The sequence below is a fragment of the Panulirus ornatus genome, chromosome 48 (genome assembly GCF_036320965.1).
Source record: "Panulirus ornatus isolate Po-2019 chromosome 48, ASM3632096v1, whole genome shotgun sequence".
Lineage (NCBI taxonomy): Eukaryota > Metazoa > Arthropoda > Malacostraca > Decapoda > Palinuridae > Panulirus > Panulirus ornatus.
The window spans coordinates 15,940,598-15,958,415 of NC_092271.1; the positions used below are offsets into that span (position 1 = coordinate 15,940,598).

The following is a 17,818-nucleotide window of genomic DNA, read 5'->3' on the forward strand; positions in this document are numbered from 1 at the left end:
GAAGAGCTGTCAACACTGGGAAGAGTGGGTCATGAGTTGACTGAGGCTCGTGCTGATACTATTGAGTGGCTAGTGGCTGTAGTGGAGTTTCATGTTCATGCGAGGTAGTGCTAGGAAAGGACAACAAAGGCAACATTCGTTCACACTCAGACTCTAGCTGTCATGTGTAATGCACCAAAACCATAGCTCCCTTTCCACATTCAGGCCCCACAAAACTTTCCATGGTTTACCCCAGATGCTTCACATGCCCAGGTTCAATCCAATGACATCATGTCGACCCCGGTATACCACATCGTTCCAATTTACTAAATTCCTTGCACGCCTTTCGCCCTCCTGTATGTTCAAGCCCCGATTGCTCAAAATCTTTTTCACTCCATCATTTCCCCTCCAATTTGGTCTCTTACTTCTCGTTCCCTCCACCTCTGACACATATATCCTCTTTGTCAATCTTTCCTCACACATTCTCTCCATGTGACCAAACCATTTCAATACACCCTCTTCTGCTCTCTCAACCACACTCTTTTTTATCACCACACATCTCTCTTACCCTTTCATTACTTACTTGATCAAACCACCTCACACCACATGTTGTCCTCAAACATCTCATTTTAAACACATCCATCCTCCTCCGCACAACCCTATCTATAGCCCACACCTCACAACCATATAACATTGTTGGAATCACTATTCCTTTGAACATACCCACTTTTGCTTTCCAAGATAACGTTCTCGCCTCCACACATTCTTCAACGCTCCCAGAACCTTTGCCCTCTCCCCCACACTGTAACTCACTTCCACTGCCATGGTTCCATCCGCTGCTAAATCCACTCCCAGACATCTAAAACACTTCACTTCCTCCAGTTTTTCTCCATTCAAACTTACCTCCCAACTGACATGCCCCTTAACCCTACTAAACCTAATAACCTTGCTCTTACTCACATTTACTCTCAGCTTTCTTCTTTCACACACTTTACCAAACTCAGTCACCAGCTTCTGCAGTTTCTCACCCGAATCAGCCACTAGCGCTGTATCATCAGTGAACAACAACTGACTCGCTTCCCAAGCTCTCTCATCCACAACAGACTGCATACTTGCCCCTCTCTCCAAAACTCTTGCCTTCATCTCCCTAACAACCCCCATCCATAAACAAATCAAACAACCATGAAGACATCACACACCCCTGCCACAAACTGACATTCACTGGGAACCAATCACTTTCCTCTCTTCCTACTCGTACACATGCCTTACATCCTCGAAAAAATTTTTCACTGCTTCTAGCAACTTACCTCCTACACTATATACTCTTTATACCTTCCACAGAGCATCTCTATCACCTCTTATCATATGCCTTCTCCAGATCCATAAATGCTACATACAAATCCATTAGTTTTTCTAAGTATTTCTCACACACATTCTTCAAAGCAAACATCCGATCCACACATCCTCTACCACTTCTGAAACCACATTCTTCTTCCCCAGTTTGATGCTCTGTACATGCCTTGACCCTCTCAATCAATACCCTCCCATATAATTTACCAGGAATACTCAACAAACTTACACCTCTGAAATCTGAACACTTACCTTTATCCCTTATTACCTTTGCCTTTGTACAGTGGCACTATGCAAGCATTCCACCAATCCTCAAGCACTTTACCATGAACCATACATACAGTGAATATCCTCACCAACCAGTCAACAACACAGTCACCCCCTTTTGTAATAAATTCTATTGCAATACCATCCAAACCCACCATCTTTCCACTTTTCATCTTCCGCAAAGCTTTCACTACCTCTTCTCTGTTTACCAAATCATTCTCCCTGACCCCTCTCACTTCGCACACCACCTCGACCAAAACACCCTATATCTGCCACTCTATCATCAAACACATTCAACAAACCTTCAAAATACTCACTCCATCTCCTCACTTCACCACTACTTTTTATTACCTCCCCATTAGCCCCCTTCACTGATGTTCCCATTTGTTCTCTTGTCTTACACACTTTATTTACCTCCTTCCAAAACATTTGTTTATTCTCCCTAAAATCTAATGATACTCTCTCATCCCAACTCTCATTTGCCCTCTGTTTCACCTCTTGCACCTTTCTCTTGACCTCCTGCCTCTTTCTTTTATACATCTCCCAGTCATTTGCACTATTTCCCTGAAAATATTGTCCAAATGCCTCTCTCTTCTCTTTCACTAATAATCTTATCTTCTTCATCCCACTACTCACTACCCTTTCTAATCTGCCCACCTCCCAACTTCCTCACGCTACAGACGTTTTATGTGCAAGCCATCATTGTTTCCCTAGATACATCCCATTCGTCCTCCACTCCCCTTACATCATTTTCTCTCACCTTTTTCCATTCTGCTCTCAATCTCTCCTAGTACTTCCTCACACAAGTCTCCTTTCCAAGCTCACTTTCTCTCACCACTCTCTTCACCCCAGCATTCTCTCTTCTTTTCTGAAAACCTCTACAAATCTTCACCTCTGCCTCCACAAAATAATGATCAGACATCCCTCCAGTTGAACCTCTCAGCACATTAACATCCAAAAGTCTCTCTTTCATGTGCCTATCAATTAACATGTAATCCAATAATGCTCTCTGGCCATCTCTCCTACTTACATAGTATACTTATGTATATCTCTCTTTTTAAACCAGGTATTCCCAATCACCAGTCCTTTTTCAGCACACATATCTACAAGCTCTTCACCATTTCCATTTACAACACTGAACACCCAATGTACACCAATTATCCCCTCAACTGCCACATTACTTACCTTTGCATTCAAATCACCCATCATTATAACCCAGTCTCGTGCATCAAAGCTGCTAACACACTCACTCAGCTGCTCCCAAAACACTTGCCTCTCAAGATCTTTCCTCTCATGACCAGGTGCAGAGGCACCAATAATCACCTATCTCTCTCCAACCGCTTTCAGTTTTACCCATATTAATTTAGAGCTTACTTTCTTACACACTATCACATACTCCCATGACTCCTGCTTCAGGAATAGTGCTACTCCTTCCCTTGCTCTTGTCTTCTCACCAACCCCTGACTTTACTCCCAAGACATTCCCAAACCACTATTCCCCTTTACTCTTGAACTTCATTTCACTCAGAGCCAAAACATCCAGGTTCCTTTCTTCAAACATACTACCTATCTCTCCTTTTTTCTCATCTTGGTCACATCCACACACATTTAGACACCCCAATCTGAGCCTCTGAGGAGGATGAGCACTTCCCACATGACCCTTTCTTCTGTTTCTCCTTTTAGAAAGTTAAAATACAAGGAGGGGAGTGTTTCTAGCCCCCCACTGCCGTCCCCTTTAGTCGTCTTCTACAACACACGGGGAATGCATGGGAAGTATTCTTTCTCCCCTATCCCTTGGGATAATTATAAATTTTCTTCTTTATTTCATACTATTTGCCATTTCCCATGTTAGCAAGGTAGCGTTAAGAAAACAGGACTGAGCCTTTGAGGGAAATCCTCACTTAGCCCCCTTCTCCAGAATGTACCTTCTTTTGGAAAGTTAAAAATGAGAGGGGAGGATTTCCAGCCTCCCACTCCCTTCCCTTTTAGTCACCTTCTACGACACGCAGGGAATATGTGGGAAGCATTCTTTCTCCCCTATCCCCAGGGATGATATCTATAGATAAAAACTAAAAATATAAAATTCTGAAATGACTTCAGAAAAAAAAACTATTTGCTACTTTTGGGTAGTACTTATTATACTTTTATACAACTGCACAACTAAATTACCTTATATTCAAGGTTAAAATCCTCTCCTTAAGACAAACTTACCTGTGATGTACAGAGCAATGGGCAGTTTTCTCCAGTCTGTATAGGTGACCAAAGATTAGGGCAACACTGTAGAGTCTGGCAGATGGAATACAAGAAGTCACTTATATCACTGGCTCTGGTGGCCACTGGGATACTGGCTGTATAAGTGTATCTTTTGAACCTGTATAAGAATAATGTAGAAAGAAGCATTTGTAAGTAATATAAATAATTATCCAAATTCATGGAGGATAATGTTCTCCACATTCAGGACAGATTAATTCTTTTTGGGTGTTCCCTAATCACTTAATTCACTAATAAAACCACCCAAGTATCTAAGACCAAACTGCAATGCTCAAAGCATGAATCAGAGTTACCAAGTATCTGTATTTGGTATGCAGGGTAATATGATACATAATCTATAGAGGTTACTCATATAGTGTATTTACATATAACAGTGATTGTAACAAAATAAAATCTAAATTATTATCATTCTAACTACATATATAAGGCAAAAAACAATCAAGATAAAATAATGATAGCGGCAAGACTGTCTAACATCATTTATGGTAGTGATGGCATAGCAAATTATTGTGGACTTTTCATGACTAAACATACTTTTATGTTGTTAAACTTTCATTCTGTAAGGATGAGAATATTTTTAAACATTCTAAAAAATAAGTCTTACAGAAGTGGATAAAAAACTTTATTGAGAGATTAGAGAGTTATGGGTTAAATGTGGTAACCAAACTTAAGAAGCACATTCTAGTCTTGCCTAATGAACAATTTTAATATCTGCCAGAAGACAGTATATGTCCTCTACTATTATCCTAAGGTGAGGTTCTGTGCATAAGTCAGGTATGATATTGACCTCCAAGTTCCTCTCACACACAGTTTCCTCTTGCTTATTTCATGCTATATTACAGTTCTATTAAGGCCTTCTATCACAGAATCTCATCACTTTCACTTTGAAGCAGAGACTCAGGTTGAATGATATCAACCTTATATCAAACCAATTTTGGTTTCTGTCGTTATCCCTTTGTAAGTTGCTGCAATCCCCTTACTCTCTTTCCCTCATGACACTGGTATCATCTGCAAACATTTTCAAGTATGATCCAATCACTTCGGCAAGTCACTTACATAGATCAAGTGGAGCAATGGTCCCAGGACCATCCTTAGTTTTCTTCCAAAGAGGTAATTTTTTATCAGATGAAAGAGTCTCTCCCTTATTCCCGTCAGAAGATGCAGCATCTTTAATAACCTCTGTGGTACAATGTCAAACTTTCAAGCAGTGCAAATGCACACACTCTACCCAACCATCTCTTTAGTCTAATATTGAGCTTACTCACTCAAAGAAGTCTACAAGGTTTGTTACACATGACTTTCTTTCCAAGGAATCTATGTTGTCTATCACTTAAGTAGTCTCTCTTTTGTAAGAAGTCATCCATTTAGTTTCTAATTATTTTTTTCCAGTATTTCACAAACAATACCCACCAGAGAGACTGGTCTGTAGTTCAGCAAAATTTCCCACTTGTGTGTGAGCATGGTTGTCAATGTGCAAGAGGCAGGCTGGGAAAGCAACTTTTCTAGATTCCTTCACCATGGCTGCTCATTCCATTTTCAGTGGTATTTCTATTTTCTATGCAAGTTATCTTTCTTTTGTTTTTGTTTTGGCTGGTGCACTTGATGATAAAATCGATACATTTGAACAGTGATTATACAGATATTATCTAATACTGAAATATCATTAAAATTCTATTGTTAGAGTGTTATCAATCTGCTCAGTAGCTCTCTAAACTTACTAAAAATTTTCAGTGTTTGTCTGTGACAGCCATCCAACCCATATCTTTATGAAATCTGGGAGCTCTGATATTTACTTACTCGGAGGTAAGTTTGTCTTAACACATCTACCACCCAAGATATATATGATGGAGCAATGAGTGGCAATTGGTCCTCTAATTACACTTAGGATAGTGTTTAAGTCATGAGATCAGGATATGTGAGAGATGTTAATGATTTGGTTTTTGCTAAGCATGAGGAAATTGAAAAATTAATATTTTATACCTGAACAGAAGCTAGTTAGTAAGGGAATTAATCTGCACAAATAAGTCTTACAAAACAAAATTTATGAAGATTTTCAACCATAACTCAAACTGCATTAATCTCTCTTGGGTGGAAAGTAGCATATTGTATAACAAAAGAACTTACTTTGCTTTGAATGGCATAAGGTGCCATGATGAAGATACAACTTGTGGGTCAGGGCCATTACGTTCTAGTTCCCTAAGAACTCGTGTGGGTATATATGCTGCATTGATGGTCATTGACAGTACCTCACGTAGCACCAACTCTACTGACCCAGGACCTACACTCTGGGACTGTTTTGCTATAAATGTATGGTAAAATGATTTCAATTATCTTAAAAGAAACTAAAACAGCAAAATACTGAGTTGAAGAATATTCAAGAAGTGGAAATTTTATTACATATAAAGACATTAACAACTGTATATACAAAGGTTTTCTCACCCTAAAAAATAAACAAAAGGTCTATGTCACTATCTGAAATTCAAATACTTTTCCAAAAACTTACTATTTTATTATTTCCTCTAATCTAATGCATTTTCTGACTGCTCTTTAAAATAATGACTAAATCAACACACACACACCAATATTCAGTTCCACTGCTGTAAAAAGCATGCTCCTAATGATCATTTTCCAAAGGCCAGGAATCATAGCGCCAAGAACGGATGAAAGGAAGCAAGTATGAATCTGCACATGTGTATATATGTATATGTCTATGTTATTTTATCCCTGGGAGTAGGGGATTAAGAATACTTCCCACGTATTCCCTGCATGTCGTAGAAGGCGACTAAAAGGGGAGGGAGCGGGGGGCTGGAAATCCTCCCCTCTCGTTTTTTTTTAATTTTCCAAAAGAAGGAACAGAGGGGGCCAGGTGAGGATATTCCAAAAAAGGTCCAGTCCTCCGTTCCTAACGCTACCTCGCTAACGCGGGAAATGGCGAATAGTTTAAAAGAAAAAGAAAAAGTCTATGTTATTTATTATTTATTTATTTATTAATTTATTTTGCTTTGTCGCTGTCTCCCGCGTTTGCGAGGTAGCGCAAGGAAACAGACGAAAGAAATGGCCAAACCCACCCTCATACACATGTATATACACACACGTCCACACACGCAAATATACATACCTATACATCTCAATGTACACATATATATACACACACAGACACATACATATATACCCATGCACACAATTCACACTGTCTGCCTTTATTCATTCCCATCGCCATCTCGCCACACATGGAATACCGTCCCCCTCCCCCGTCATGTGTGCAGGGTAGCGCTAGGAAAAGACAACAAAGGCCTCATTCGTTCACACTCAGTCTCTAGCTGTCATGCAATAATGCCCGAAATCACAGCTCCCTTTCCACATCCAGGCCCCACACAGCTTTCCATGGTTTACCCCAGACGCTTCACATGCCCTGATTCAATCCACTGACAGCACGTCAACCCCGGTATACCACATCGATCCAATTCACTCTATTCCTTGCCCTCCTTTCACCCTCCTGCATGTTCAGGCCCCGATCACTCAAAGTCTTTTTCACTCCATCTTTCCACCTCCAATTTGGTCTCCCACTTCTCGTTCCCTCCACCTCCGACACATATATCCTCTTGGTCAATCTTTCCTCACTCATTCTCTCCATGTGCCCAAACCATTTCAAAACACCCTCTTCTGCTCTCTCAACCATACTCTTTTTATTTCCACACATCTCTCTTACCCTTACATTACTTACTCGATCAAACCACCTCACACCACACATTGTCCTCAAACATCTCATTTTCAGCACATCCACCCTCCTGCGCACAACTCTATCCATAGCCCACACCTCGCAACCATACAACATTGTTGGAATCACTCTATTCCTTCAAACATACCCATTTTTGCTTTCCGAGATAATGTTCTCGACTTCCACACATTCTTCAAGGCTCCCAGAATTTTCGCCCCCTCCCCCACCCCATGATTCACTTCCACTTCCATGGTTCCATCCGCTGCCAGATCCACTCCCAGATATCTAAAACACTTTACTTCCTCCAGTTTTTCTCCATTCAAACTTACCTCCCAATTCACTTGACCCTCAACCCTACTGTACCTAATAACCTTGCTCTTATTCACATTTACTCTTTTAACTTTCTTCTTTCACACACTTTACCAAACTCAGTTACCAGCTTCTGCAGTTTCTTGCATGAATCAGCCACCAGCGCTGTATCATCAGCGAACAACAACTGACTCACTTCCCAAGCTCTCTCATCCACAACAGACTTCATTCTTGCCCCTCTTTCCAAAACTCTTGCATTCACCTCCCTAACAACCCCATCCATAAACAAATTAAACAACCATGGAGACATCACACACCCAGGCCGCAAACTTACATTCACTGAGAACCAATCACTTTCCTCTCTTCCTACACGTACACATGCCTTACATCCTCGATAAAAACTTTTCACTGCTTCTAACAACTTGCCACCCACACCATATATTCTTAATACCTTCCACAGAGCATCTCTATCAACTCTATCATATACCTTCTCCAGATCCATAAATGCTACATACAAATCCATTTGCTTTTCTAAGTATTTCTCACATACATTCTTCAAAGCAAACACCTGATCCACACATCCTCTACCACTTCTGAAACCACACTGCTCTTCCCCAATCTGATGCTCTGTACATGCCTTCACCCTCTCAATCAATACCCTCCCATATAATTTAATTTGAGCACTCACTCTTATCCCCTTTGCCTTTGTACAATGGCACTATGCACGCATTCCGCCAATCCTCAGGCACCTCACCATGAGTCATACATTCATTAAATAACCTTACCAACCAGTCAACAATACAGTCACCCCCTTTTTTAATAAATTCCACTGCAATACCATCCAAACCTGCTGCCTTGCCGGCTTTCATCTTCCGCAAAGCTTTTACTACCTCTTCTCTGTTTACCAAATCATTTTCCCCAACCCTCTCACTTTGCACACCACCTCGACCAAGACACCCTATATCTGCCACTCTATCATCAAACACATTCAACAAACCTTCAAAATACTCACTGCATCTCCTTCTCACATCACCACTACTTGTCATCATCACCTCCCCATTAGCGCCCTCCACTGAAGTTCCCATTTGCTCCCTTGTCTTACACACTTTATTTACCTCCTTCCAGAACATCTTTTTATTCTCCCTAAAATTTCATGATACTCTCTCACCCTAACTCTCATTTGCCCTCTTTTTCACCTCTTGCACCTTTCTCTTGACCTCCTATCTCTTTCTTTTATACATCTCCCACTCAATTGCATTTTTTTCCTGCAAAAATTGTCCAAATGCCTCTCTCTTCTCTTTCACTAATAATCTTACTTCTTCATCCCACCACTCACTACCCTTTCTAATCAACCCACCTCCCACTCTTCTCATGCCACAAGCATCTTTTGCGCAATCCATCACTGATTCCCTAAATACATCCCATTCCTCCCCCACTCCCCTTACTTCCATTGTTCTCACCTTTTTCCATTCTGTACTCAGTCTCTCCTGGTACTTCCTCACACAAGTCTCTTCCCAAGCTCACTTACTCTCACCACCCTCTTCACCGCAACATTCACTCTTCTGAAAACCCATACAAATCTTCACCTTAGCCTCCACAAGATAATGATCAGACATCCCTCCAGTTGCACCTCTCAGCACATTTACATCCAAAAGTCTCTCTTTCGCGCGCCTGTCAATTAACACGTAATCCAATAACGCTCTCTGGCCATCTCTCCTACTTACATACGTATACTTATGTATATCTCGCTTTTTAAACCAGGTATTCCCAATCACCAGTCCTTTTTCAGCACATAAATCTACAAGCTCTTCACCATTTCCATTTACAACACTGAACACCCCATGTATACCAATTATTCCCTCAACTGCCACATTACTCACCTTTGCATTCAAATCACCCATCACTATAACCCGGTCGCGTGCATCAAAACCACTAACACACTCATTCAGCTGCTCCCAAAACACTTGCCTCTCATGATCTTTCTTCTCATGCCCAGGTGCATATGCACCAATAATCACCCATCTCTCTCCATCAAATTTCAGTTTTACCCATATTAATCGAGAATTTACTTTCCTACATTCTATCACATACTCCCACAACTCCTGTTTCAGGAGTACTGCTACTCCTTCTCTTGCTCTTGTCCTCTCACTAACCCCTGACTTTATTTCCAAGACATTCCCAAACCACTCTTCCCCTTTACCCTTGAGCTTCGTTTCACTCAGAGCCAAAACATCCAGGTTCCTTTCCTCAAACATACTACCTATCTCTCCTTTTTTCACATCTTGGTTACATCCACACACATTTAGACACCCCAACCTGAGTCTACGAGGAGTATGAGCACTCCCTGCGTGACTCCTTCTGTTTCCCATTTCTTTAGAAAGTTAAAAATACAAGGAGGAGAGGATTTCTGGCCCCCCGCTCCCGTCCCCTCTAGTCGCCTTATACGACACGTTAGGAATGCGTGGGAAGTATTCTTTCACCCCTATCCCCAAGGATAATATATATATATATATATATACATACACACACACATACACACATATACACAAATACATACATATACACACACACACACACATATATATATATATATATATATATATATATATATATATATATATATATATATATGAAAAATGTAAGAAATAATTTAGAAAACTGAAACTTCTATCTTAAAATGAAATTAAAAAAAATGAATGTCACATTATGGTTCAACCTCTGGCTATGGAAAAGGGAAATGTATAATTTATTTACACAAACGTCAATAGTAGTTTTCATCAATTTAACCACTGTATCATACTGCCTGGACCATTTCTCTTATCATGAAACTAGAATATTGGCTTATGATGTTTCTCAATTGTCTTCATTACACAAAGTACAACCATATCTTGGATACATGAGAGTAGGTAGTTGGTCATCCGCCATAATAAAGCCTTGACAGACCAAAAGTTTATCTAGGGTGTGTGGATCAGATGTTTGCTTTGAAGAATGTATGTGAGAAATACTTAGAAAAGCAAATGGATTTGTGTGTAGCATTTATGGATCTGGAGAAGGCATATGATAGAGTTGATAGAGATGCTCTGTGGAAGGTATTAAGAATATATGGTGTGGGAGGAAAGTTGTTAGAAGCAGTGAAAAGTTTTTATCGAGGGTGTAAGGCATGTGTACGTGTAGGAAGAGAGGAAAGTGATTGGTTCTCAGTGAATGTAGGTTTGCGGCAGGGGTGTGTGATGTCTCCATGGTTGTTTAATTTGTTTATGGATGGGGTTGTTAGGGAGGTAAATGCAAGAGTTTTGGAAAGAGGGGCAAGTATGAAGTCTGTTGGGGATGAGAGAGCTTGGGAAGTGAGTCAGTTGTTGTTCGCTGATGATACAGTGCTGGTGGCTGATTCATGTGAGAAACTGCAGAAGCTGGTGACTGAGTTTGGTAAAGTGTGTGAAAGAAGAAAGTTAAGAGTGAATGTGAATAAGAGCAAGGTTATTAGGTACAGTAGGGTTGAGGGTCAAGTCAATTGGAAGGTAAGTCTGTATGGAGCAAAACTGGAGGAAGTAAAGTGTTTTAGATATCTGGGAGTGGATCTGGCAGCGGATGGAACCATGGAAGCGGAAGTGGATCATAGGGTGGGGGAGGGGGGGAAAATCCTGGGAGCCTTGAAGAATGTGTGGAAGTCGAGAACATTATCTCGGAAAGCAAAAATGGGTATGTTTGAAGGAATAGTGGTTCCAACAATGTTGTATGGTTGCGAGGCGTGGGCTATGGATAGAGTTATGCGCAGGAGGATGGATGTGCTGGAAATGAGATGTTTGAGGACAATGTGTGGTGTGAGGTGGTTTGATCGAATGAGTAACGTAAGGGTAAGAGAGATGTGTGGAAATAAAAAGAGCGTGGTTGAGAGAGCAGAAGAGGGTGTTTTGAAGTGGTTTGGGCACATGGAGAGAATGAGTGAGGAAAGATTGACCAAGAGGATATATGTGTCGGAGGTGGAGGGAACGAGGAGAAGAGGGAGACCAAATTGGAGGTGGAAAGATGGAGTGAAAAAGATTTTGTGTGATCGGGGCCTGAACATGCAGGAGGGTGAAAGGAGGGCAAGGAATAGAGTGAATTGGAGCGATGTGGTATACCGGGGTTGATGTGCTGTCAGTGGATTGAATCAAGGCATGTGAAGCGTCTGGGGTAAACCATGGAAAGCTGTGTAGGTATGTATATTTGCGTGTGTGGACGTATGTATATACATGTGTATGGGGGGGGGGTTGGGCCATTTCTTTCGTCTGTTTCCTTGCGCTACCTCGCAAACGCGGGAGACAGCGACAAAGTATAATAAAATAATAAAAAATAATATATATATATATATATATATACATAAAGAAAATCATAAAATGGGGTGTTAAAACTTACCAACTTTAGATTTACTTAGGTATGGTCCTGTGTAGCACCAATGGTTCACATACAGTCTTGGGCACCAGAGTGACTGCTGACTCCCTCCTCCACTCAGTATTGCATCTGCTGTTTGTGAATTCTCATTACTTCTTTCTTGACTTATTTCCTGAGATTATCATAAAAATATTTTCAAAGAAAGTCATAAAACAAAGAATCTCTTTCATGGCTTGACAAAATCAGCAATGAAATATTCATCTAAATATTCTACTCACTTAAAAGAATTCAAATATGCATGTTCCCAACCAGTTAAAATCCCCCATTAAGATTTTACCATTCCAGAGATGGACAATGTCCTTTAACTGTTCCCAATTAAAGCTCAACAAAAAAGATAAAATCTTCAATGTTCTGCCCAATGTGATTACAAGAGGAAACAGCATTGAAACATTCAAATGAAATTTCAACTTGTGGTTGAAGGTTGGAGCTACATCAACCCAGGATTCACAATTTTGGATAATGTATGGTTGTGGAAGTCACTGGTACAGTACAGTGATTCATACAAAATACATAGTGAGTGATATGCACTAGTATTGCTTTAAGCAAAATCTTATAGAGTACTTATATGTTGGTAGGTATGCTCTCTCTTTCATCAGTTTGATGAAAATACCATGAAAGTTGCTGAAGCAACTGAAGATAACATAATGATAGCAACTGATGAATAAAATTCAGCATTAGGACCAGATGGCATATCAGATTTTCTCCTATAAAAGACAAAGAGGATGACAGCAAAACCAATAATGGTATTGTTGAGGCAGTGTCTACATTCGTCACTGGACTAATACCTGTACGATAAATGAAATGATATCATCTCTTTTTATATCATCATTCCCATTCCCAATTCTATTGAGTGGGTCTGGTATGTGTAGCCTCTGAATATCACTCACACACATGCCTGATGCTTTAAGATAGAACACGAGATTATGCTAATCAGGGATGATTTTCTTGTTAGGGTATCTTTAGATTCATTTATTACTACATTCATGATTCCAACATTCTAAAGTCATTGAATGGAAAGAGTAAACTTGCTTACAGCAAAAGAGGTGGAAAAGAAAAATAAACACAGTAAAACTTACCAATGATGAACTTTCAAGAACTCTGGCTTTGGGAAAATATTCTGCTGGTAACTGAAGGGGGTAATTGTTTGCCTGGCACCATCCCGTTGGGAAGAGATCTTGACTTGTTGATGCCTGAATTACTTGCCTTGGCTCTGGTTCACAATCAAGTTGAATCACCAATAAATGTCCACATGTTTGTTTAACAGTTGCTGCAGAAATCTGATCAGGGGCTGAAGGATTCACTGCTTCTAATCTCAGCCCTGGTTTAAAACCCTTATCTTCTGATGACTGATATGCAGGAAACATTTCAAATCCAGCACAGAGTGATCCAGATGAATCAAGGTAAATATCCCAATCAAATTCTAGCTCACTTTGCCAATCTTTAGGTAACTCTAGACTTAAACCATTCTTTTTGCAAAATCCACAGGGTAGCAGTAATGAATCATTTATACACGTTACCCAAGAAACTTCCTCCATGTCCATCTTAGAATGAATGTTGACTCTGAAGAATTGTGAATCAATCGTTTCAGATATTCTCCCCACATGGACAAAATATGGTTTGAATGGATGCACTGCTTCAAGAAACATTCCAGTTCTTAAACAATGATGATCAGGAGCTGACATTGGCGAGAGAAGGGAGACTGGAAGTGATGAGTGTCGTGCATCATCACGACTCATTTCTAGGAGAGCAGCCCATTCAGCATCTTCATAAGGTGAGGAAGAACATGGGTGACTGTACCTAATGAAAACATGGCAAAATCTAAATAATTTCTAGATCTTTATTCCCTGTTTACTAAGACTAAAGAAGATGCCATTTTCTTGTTCACATCCAAATACAGTACTTTTCTCCTGAATTTCACTAGACTTATGATTCCTTTAAAAACCAAAGAATGTCCACCCACAACAAGTGGTACTGCCTCTGCTAAGTCAGCAAATCTTGATTCTTATGCATCATCTGTATCCACACAATCACCCTTTCCAACAGCTAAAAGCCACAAACAATCATAAAATGTTCAATCTGAAGCTTAAACCATTAACATGCAGCAAGGAGACAAGAGGTCTAGCTCAATTTTGGCTGGTAATTTCCCAAGCAAAAATTAGTTGTGTATTTGAAAACACACTTTCATTATAGTTTTGTGAATAAACAGAATCATAACCTTATCATCACACTCTCTCACTGAAACAGATATTGACATGAATCTTGGATAATTAGATCTAAAATAACTCTTTGTCCAAAATATCAATTATCATAATAATACATCAGTTTGACAAGATGCTACTCCGAAATAAAAGAGAGATCTTTTAAATCAGAACCTAGAAACAAAGTTTTTAAAAAATAAAAAATAAATCTTAGATATTTTCAAAAGTACAATGGTGTGTTTTGATAGTCTACCACTTTTTTGAAGGGGTATGTTGAAACTTTCTCTTGAAGTGTAACTGATTTTACTTGCCAAATCATTAATAGGAATATCATCGATCAAAAAGCAGGAGCGTGACTGGGGCTTAAACCATATCATTATGCAATCTGGATACTGGAGAATAATCTAATGAATATGCAAATATTACTAATGAACTCAGATTGTTTTCTGATGATGGAGAAGCATGTTATCAGGCTAAATATTAAATAAGTGAAGGTCATCAACACTTGCCTGAAAACATTCAAAAAGTCAAGGTCATTCACACTTGCCTGAGAAAACGAATTACTTTGATTCTAGATGGGCAATTCTTACACACAATGAGACTAGTGATATTTCTACTCAATACCAAAAATAACATCAAATACACCTCTATTTTTTGGCCAATATATTCAGACTGCTTTTTTAGTATGAAGAAGCACATCATCATGCTTATCATTGTACAGGACAAGAATATCAATATCTCCCTGAGAAAACAAAGTATCTTAATCTTAAATTTGTAACTGAGGAGTTGCAAGTAAGCAGAAAAGGTGAGTGGTTCATGGTGAGGTGGGTCCCAATCAAGGGTGTGTAATACTGTATGACATGGCTGCTTAAGTTGTTCACGGACAGCATGGTGAGAAAGGTTTAAGGGTTTTGGAACGAGGGACAGTTCTACAGTATGCTGGGAGTTGGGGGGCTTGTGATGTGAGTCACTTGCTGTTTGTAGATGAGGCTCTGGTAGCAGATTCCACTGAAAAACTTCAGGAGTTGGTGTGTGAGTTTAGAGGAATGTGGGAAAGGAGGAAGTTGAGAGTTAATGTGAATAAGAGTACAGTAATCAGGTGCAGCACAGAGGTGAAACAATATGGTTTGAGTGTGAGTTTGACTGAGGAGGATTTGGAGGAAATGGAGTGCTTCAGGTACCGAGGGTCAAGCAAAATTTCTGACCTGCACATTGGGTAAACAGTAATCCAGTTACATTCAAAAGTGTTTAAATGCAATCTCTTATGTTATCAGAATAGCTTCTACTGTATTTAAAAGTTACCTTAAATTCTGTACTCACTTCCTTGGTAAACCCTGATGATGAATCCAATCAGGTGGGCACAGGCGAGGATGCTGGTAGAAAAGCCAGAAGGTCTCACCAGAGCAATCAGGGGTGTCATAACGTAGAAGCAGACGGCCACCAACATTATCCATGACTGTTGCTATCCACCCACACATTGGGTTTCCATCATATAAAACCTATCAGTTATGGCTGAATCAGTAATAAGTCTGTCCTATATTTGCAATGGGATTCATTATAATAATAACAATACTAATGTTATTCAAAGTTATGAGGTATGAATTCTTAATACCGAGAGACCCGGCTACTCATCTCCTTATACAAATTACAAAACTATCCTACTGTTTTCGGCCTCTCTCTCTTTACTTACAATACTTGATCACCGTTTCCTGCTTAGAGAGGTAGTGCCAGGAAACAGATGAAGGAAGACCCATCCACTCATGTACACACATGTACATACACGAATATATTAATATACACATACAGATGCTACTAGACTCAAGATGAGGTTACGTTCCGATAAACCCATCTTAAGATGAATATTGTAATTATGTTCCGATAAACCCATCTTAAGATGAATATTGTAGATGAATATTGTAATTACGTTCCGATAAACCCATCTTAAGATGAATATTGTAAGTCAATAAGTCAAAAATAAATCAAATATGTACATTTAATACTGTACATCTAACCTACTGAACATCATAGCTTAGCCTAGCCTACCTTAAATGTCCTCAGAAGACTTCAGCCTATAGTTGGACAAAATCATTTAACACAAAACCCATTTTATAATAAAGTGTTGAATATCGCATCATTGTAAAGTTGAAAAATCATAATTCGAACTATCATGAGTCAGGAAGCATCTAATAAAAATTTATTTTAACTTTCTAAAAGGGGAAGCAGAAGAAGGAGTCACACGGGGAGTGCTCATCCTCCTCGAAGGCTCAGACTGGGGTGTCTAAATGTGTGTGGATGCAACCAAGATGAGAAAAAAGGAGAGATAGATAGTATGCTTCAGGAAAGGAGCCTGGATGTTTTGGCTCTGAGTGAAAGGAAGCTCAAGGGTAAAGGGGAAGAGTGGTTTGAGAATGTCTTGGGAGTAAAGTCAGGGATTGGTGAGAGGACAAGAGCAAAGAAAGGAGTAGCATTACTCCTAATGTAGGAGTTGTGGGAGTATGTGATAGAGTGTAAGATATGGGTAAAACTTAAAATGGATGGAGAGAGATAGGTGAATACTGGTGCCTATGCACATGGTCATGAGAAGAAAGATCATGAGAGGCAAGTGTTTTGGGAGTAGCTGAGTGAGTGTGTTAGCAGCTTTGATGCACGAGACCGGGTTATAGCGATGGGTGATTTGAATGCAAAGGTGAGTAATGTGGCAGTTGAGGGTGTGACTGATGTACATGGGGTGTTTAGTGTTGTAAATGGAAATGGTGAAGAGCTTGAAGATTTGTGTGCTTAAAAAAGACAGGTGATTGGGAATACCTGGTATAAAAAGGGAGATATACATAAGTATACATATGTAAGAAGGAGAGATGACCAGAGAGCATTATTGGATTACATGTTAATTGATAGGCATGTGAAAGAGAGACTTTTGGACGTTAATGTGCTGAGAGGGGCAGCTGGAGGGATGTCTAATCATTATCTTGTAGAAGCGAAGGTAAAGTTTTATAGAGGTTTTCAGAAAAGAAGAGAGAATGTTGGGGTGAAGAGAGTGGTGAGAGTAAGTGAGCTTGGAAAGGAGACTTGTGTGAGGAAGTACCAGGAGAGATTGAGTGCACAATGGCAAAGGGTGAGAGCAAATGACGTAAGGGGAGTGGGGGAGGAATGGGATGTATTTAGGGAAGCAGTGATGGCATGCGCAAAAGATGCTTGTGGCATGAGAAAGGTGGGAAGTGGGCAGATTAGAAAGGGTAGTGGGTGGTGGGATGAAGAAGTAAGATTATTAGTGAAAGAGAAGAGAGAGGCATTTGGAC

At 39.9% G+C, this 17,818-nt stretch overlaps 1 protein-coding gene across 1 annotated transcript in view; it reads right to left on the reverse strand.

Annotated features, from left to right (window-relative positions):
- LOC139764135 (scm-like with four MBT domains protein 2) overlaps nucleotides 1-17,818 on the reverse strand; it is a 54,127-nt gene that overhangs the window by 19,978 nt on the left and 16,331 nt on the right. Inside the window, exons 6-10 of the mRNA XM_071690670.1 lie at nucleotides 15,843-16,021; nucleotides 13,401-14,121; nucleotides 12,289-12,436; nucleotides 5,991-6,165; nucleotides 3,807-3,966 (exon numbers count right to left, since the gene is read on the reverse strand). Of these exons, the coding sequence (XP_071546771.1) occupies nucleotides 3,807-3,966; nucleotides 5,991-6,165; nucleotides 12,289-12,436; nucleotides 13,401-14,121; nucleotides 15,843-16,021 (1,383 nt within the window). The remainder of the gene's footprint in view (nucleotides 1-3,806; nucleotides 3,967-5,990; nucleotides 6,166-12,288; nucleotides 12,437-13,400; nucleotides 14,122-15,842; nucleotides 16,022-17,818) is intronic.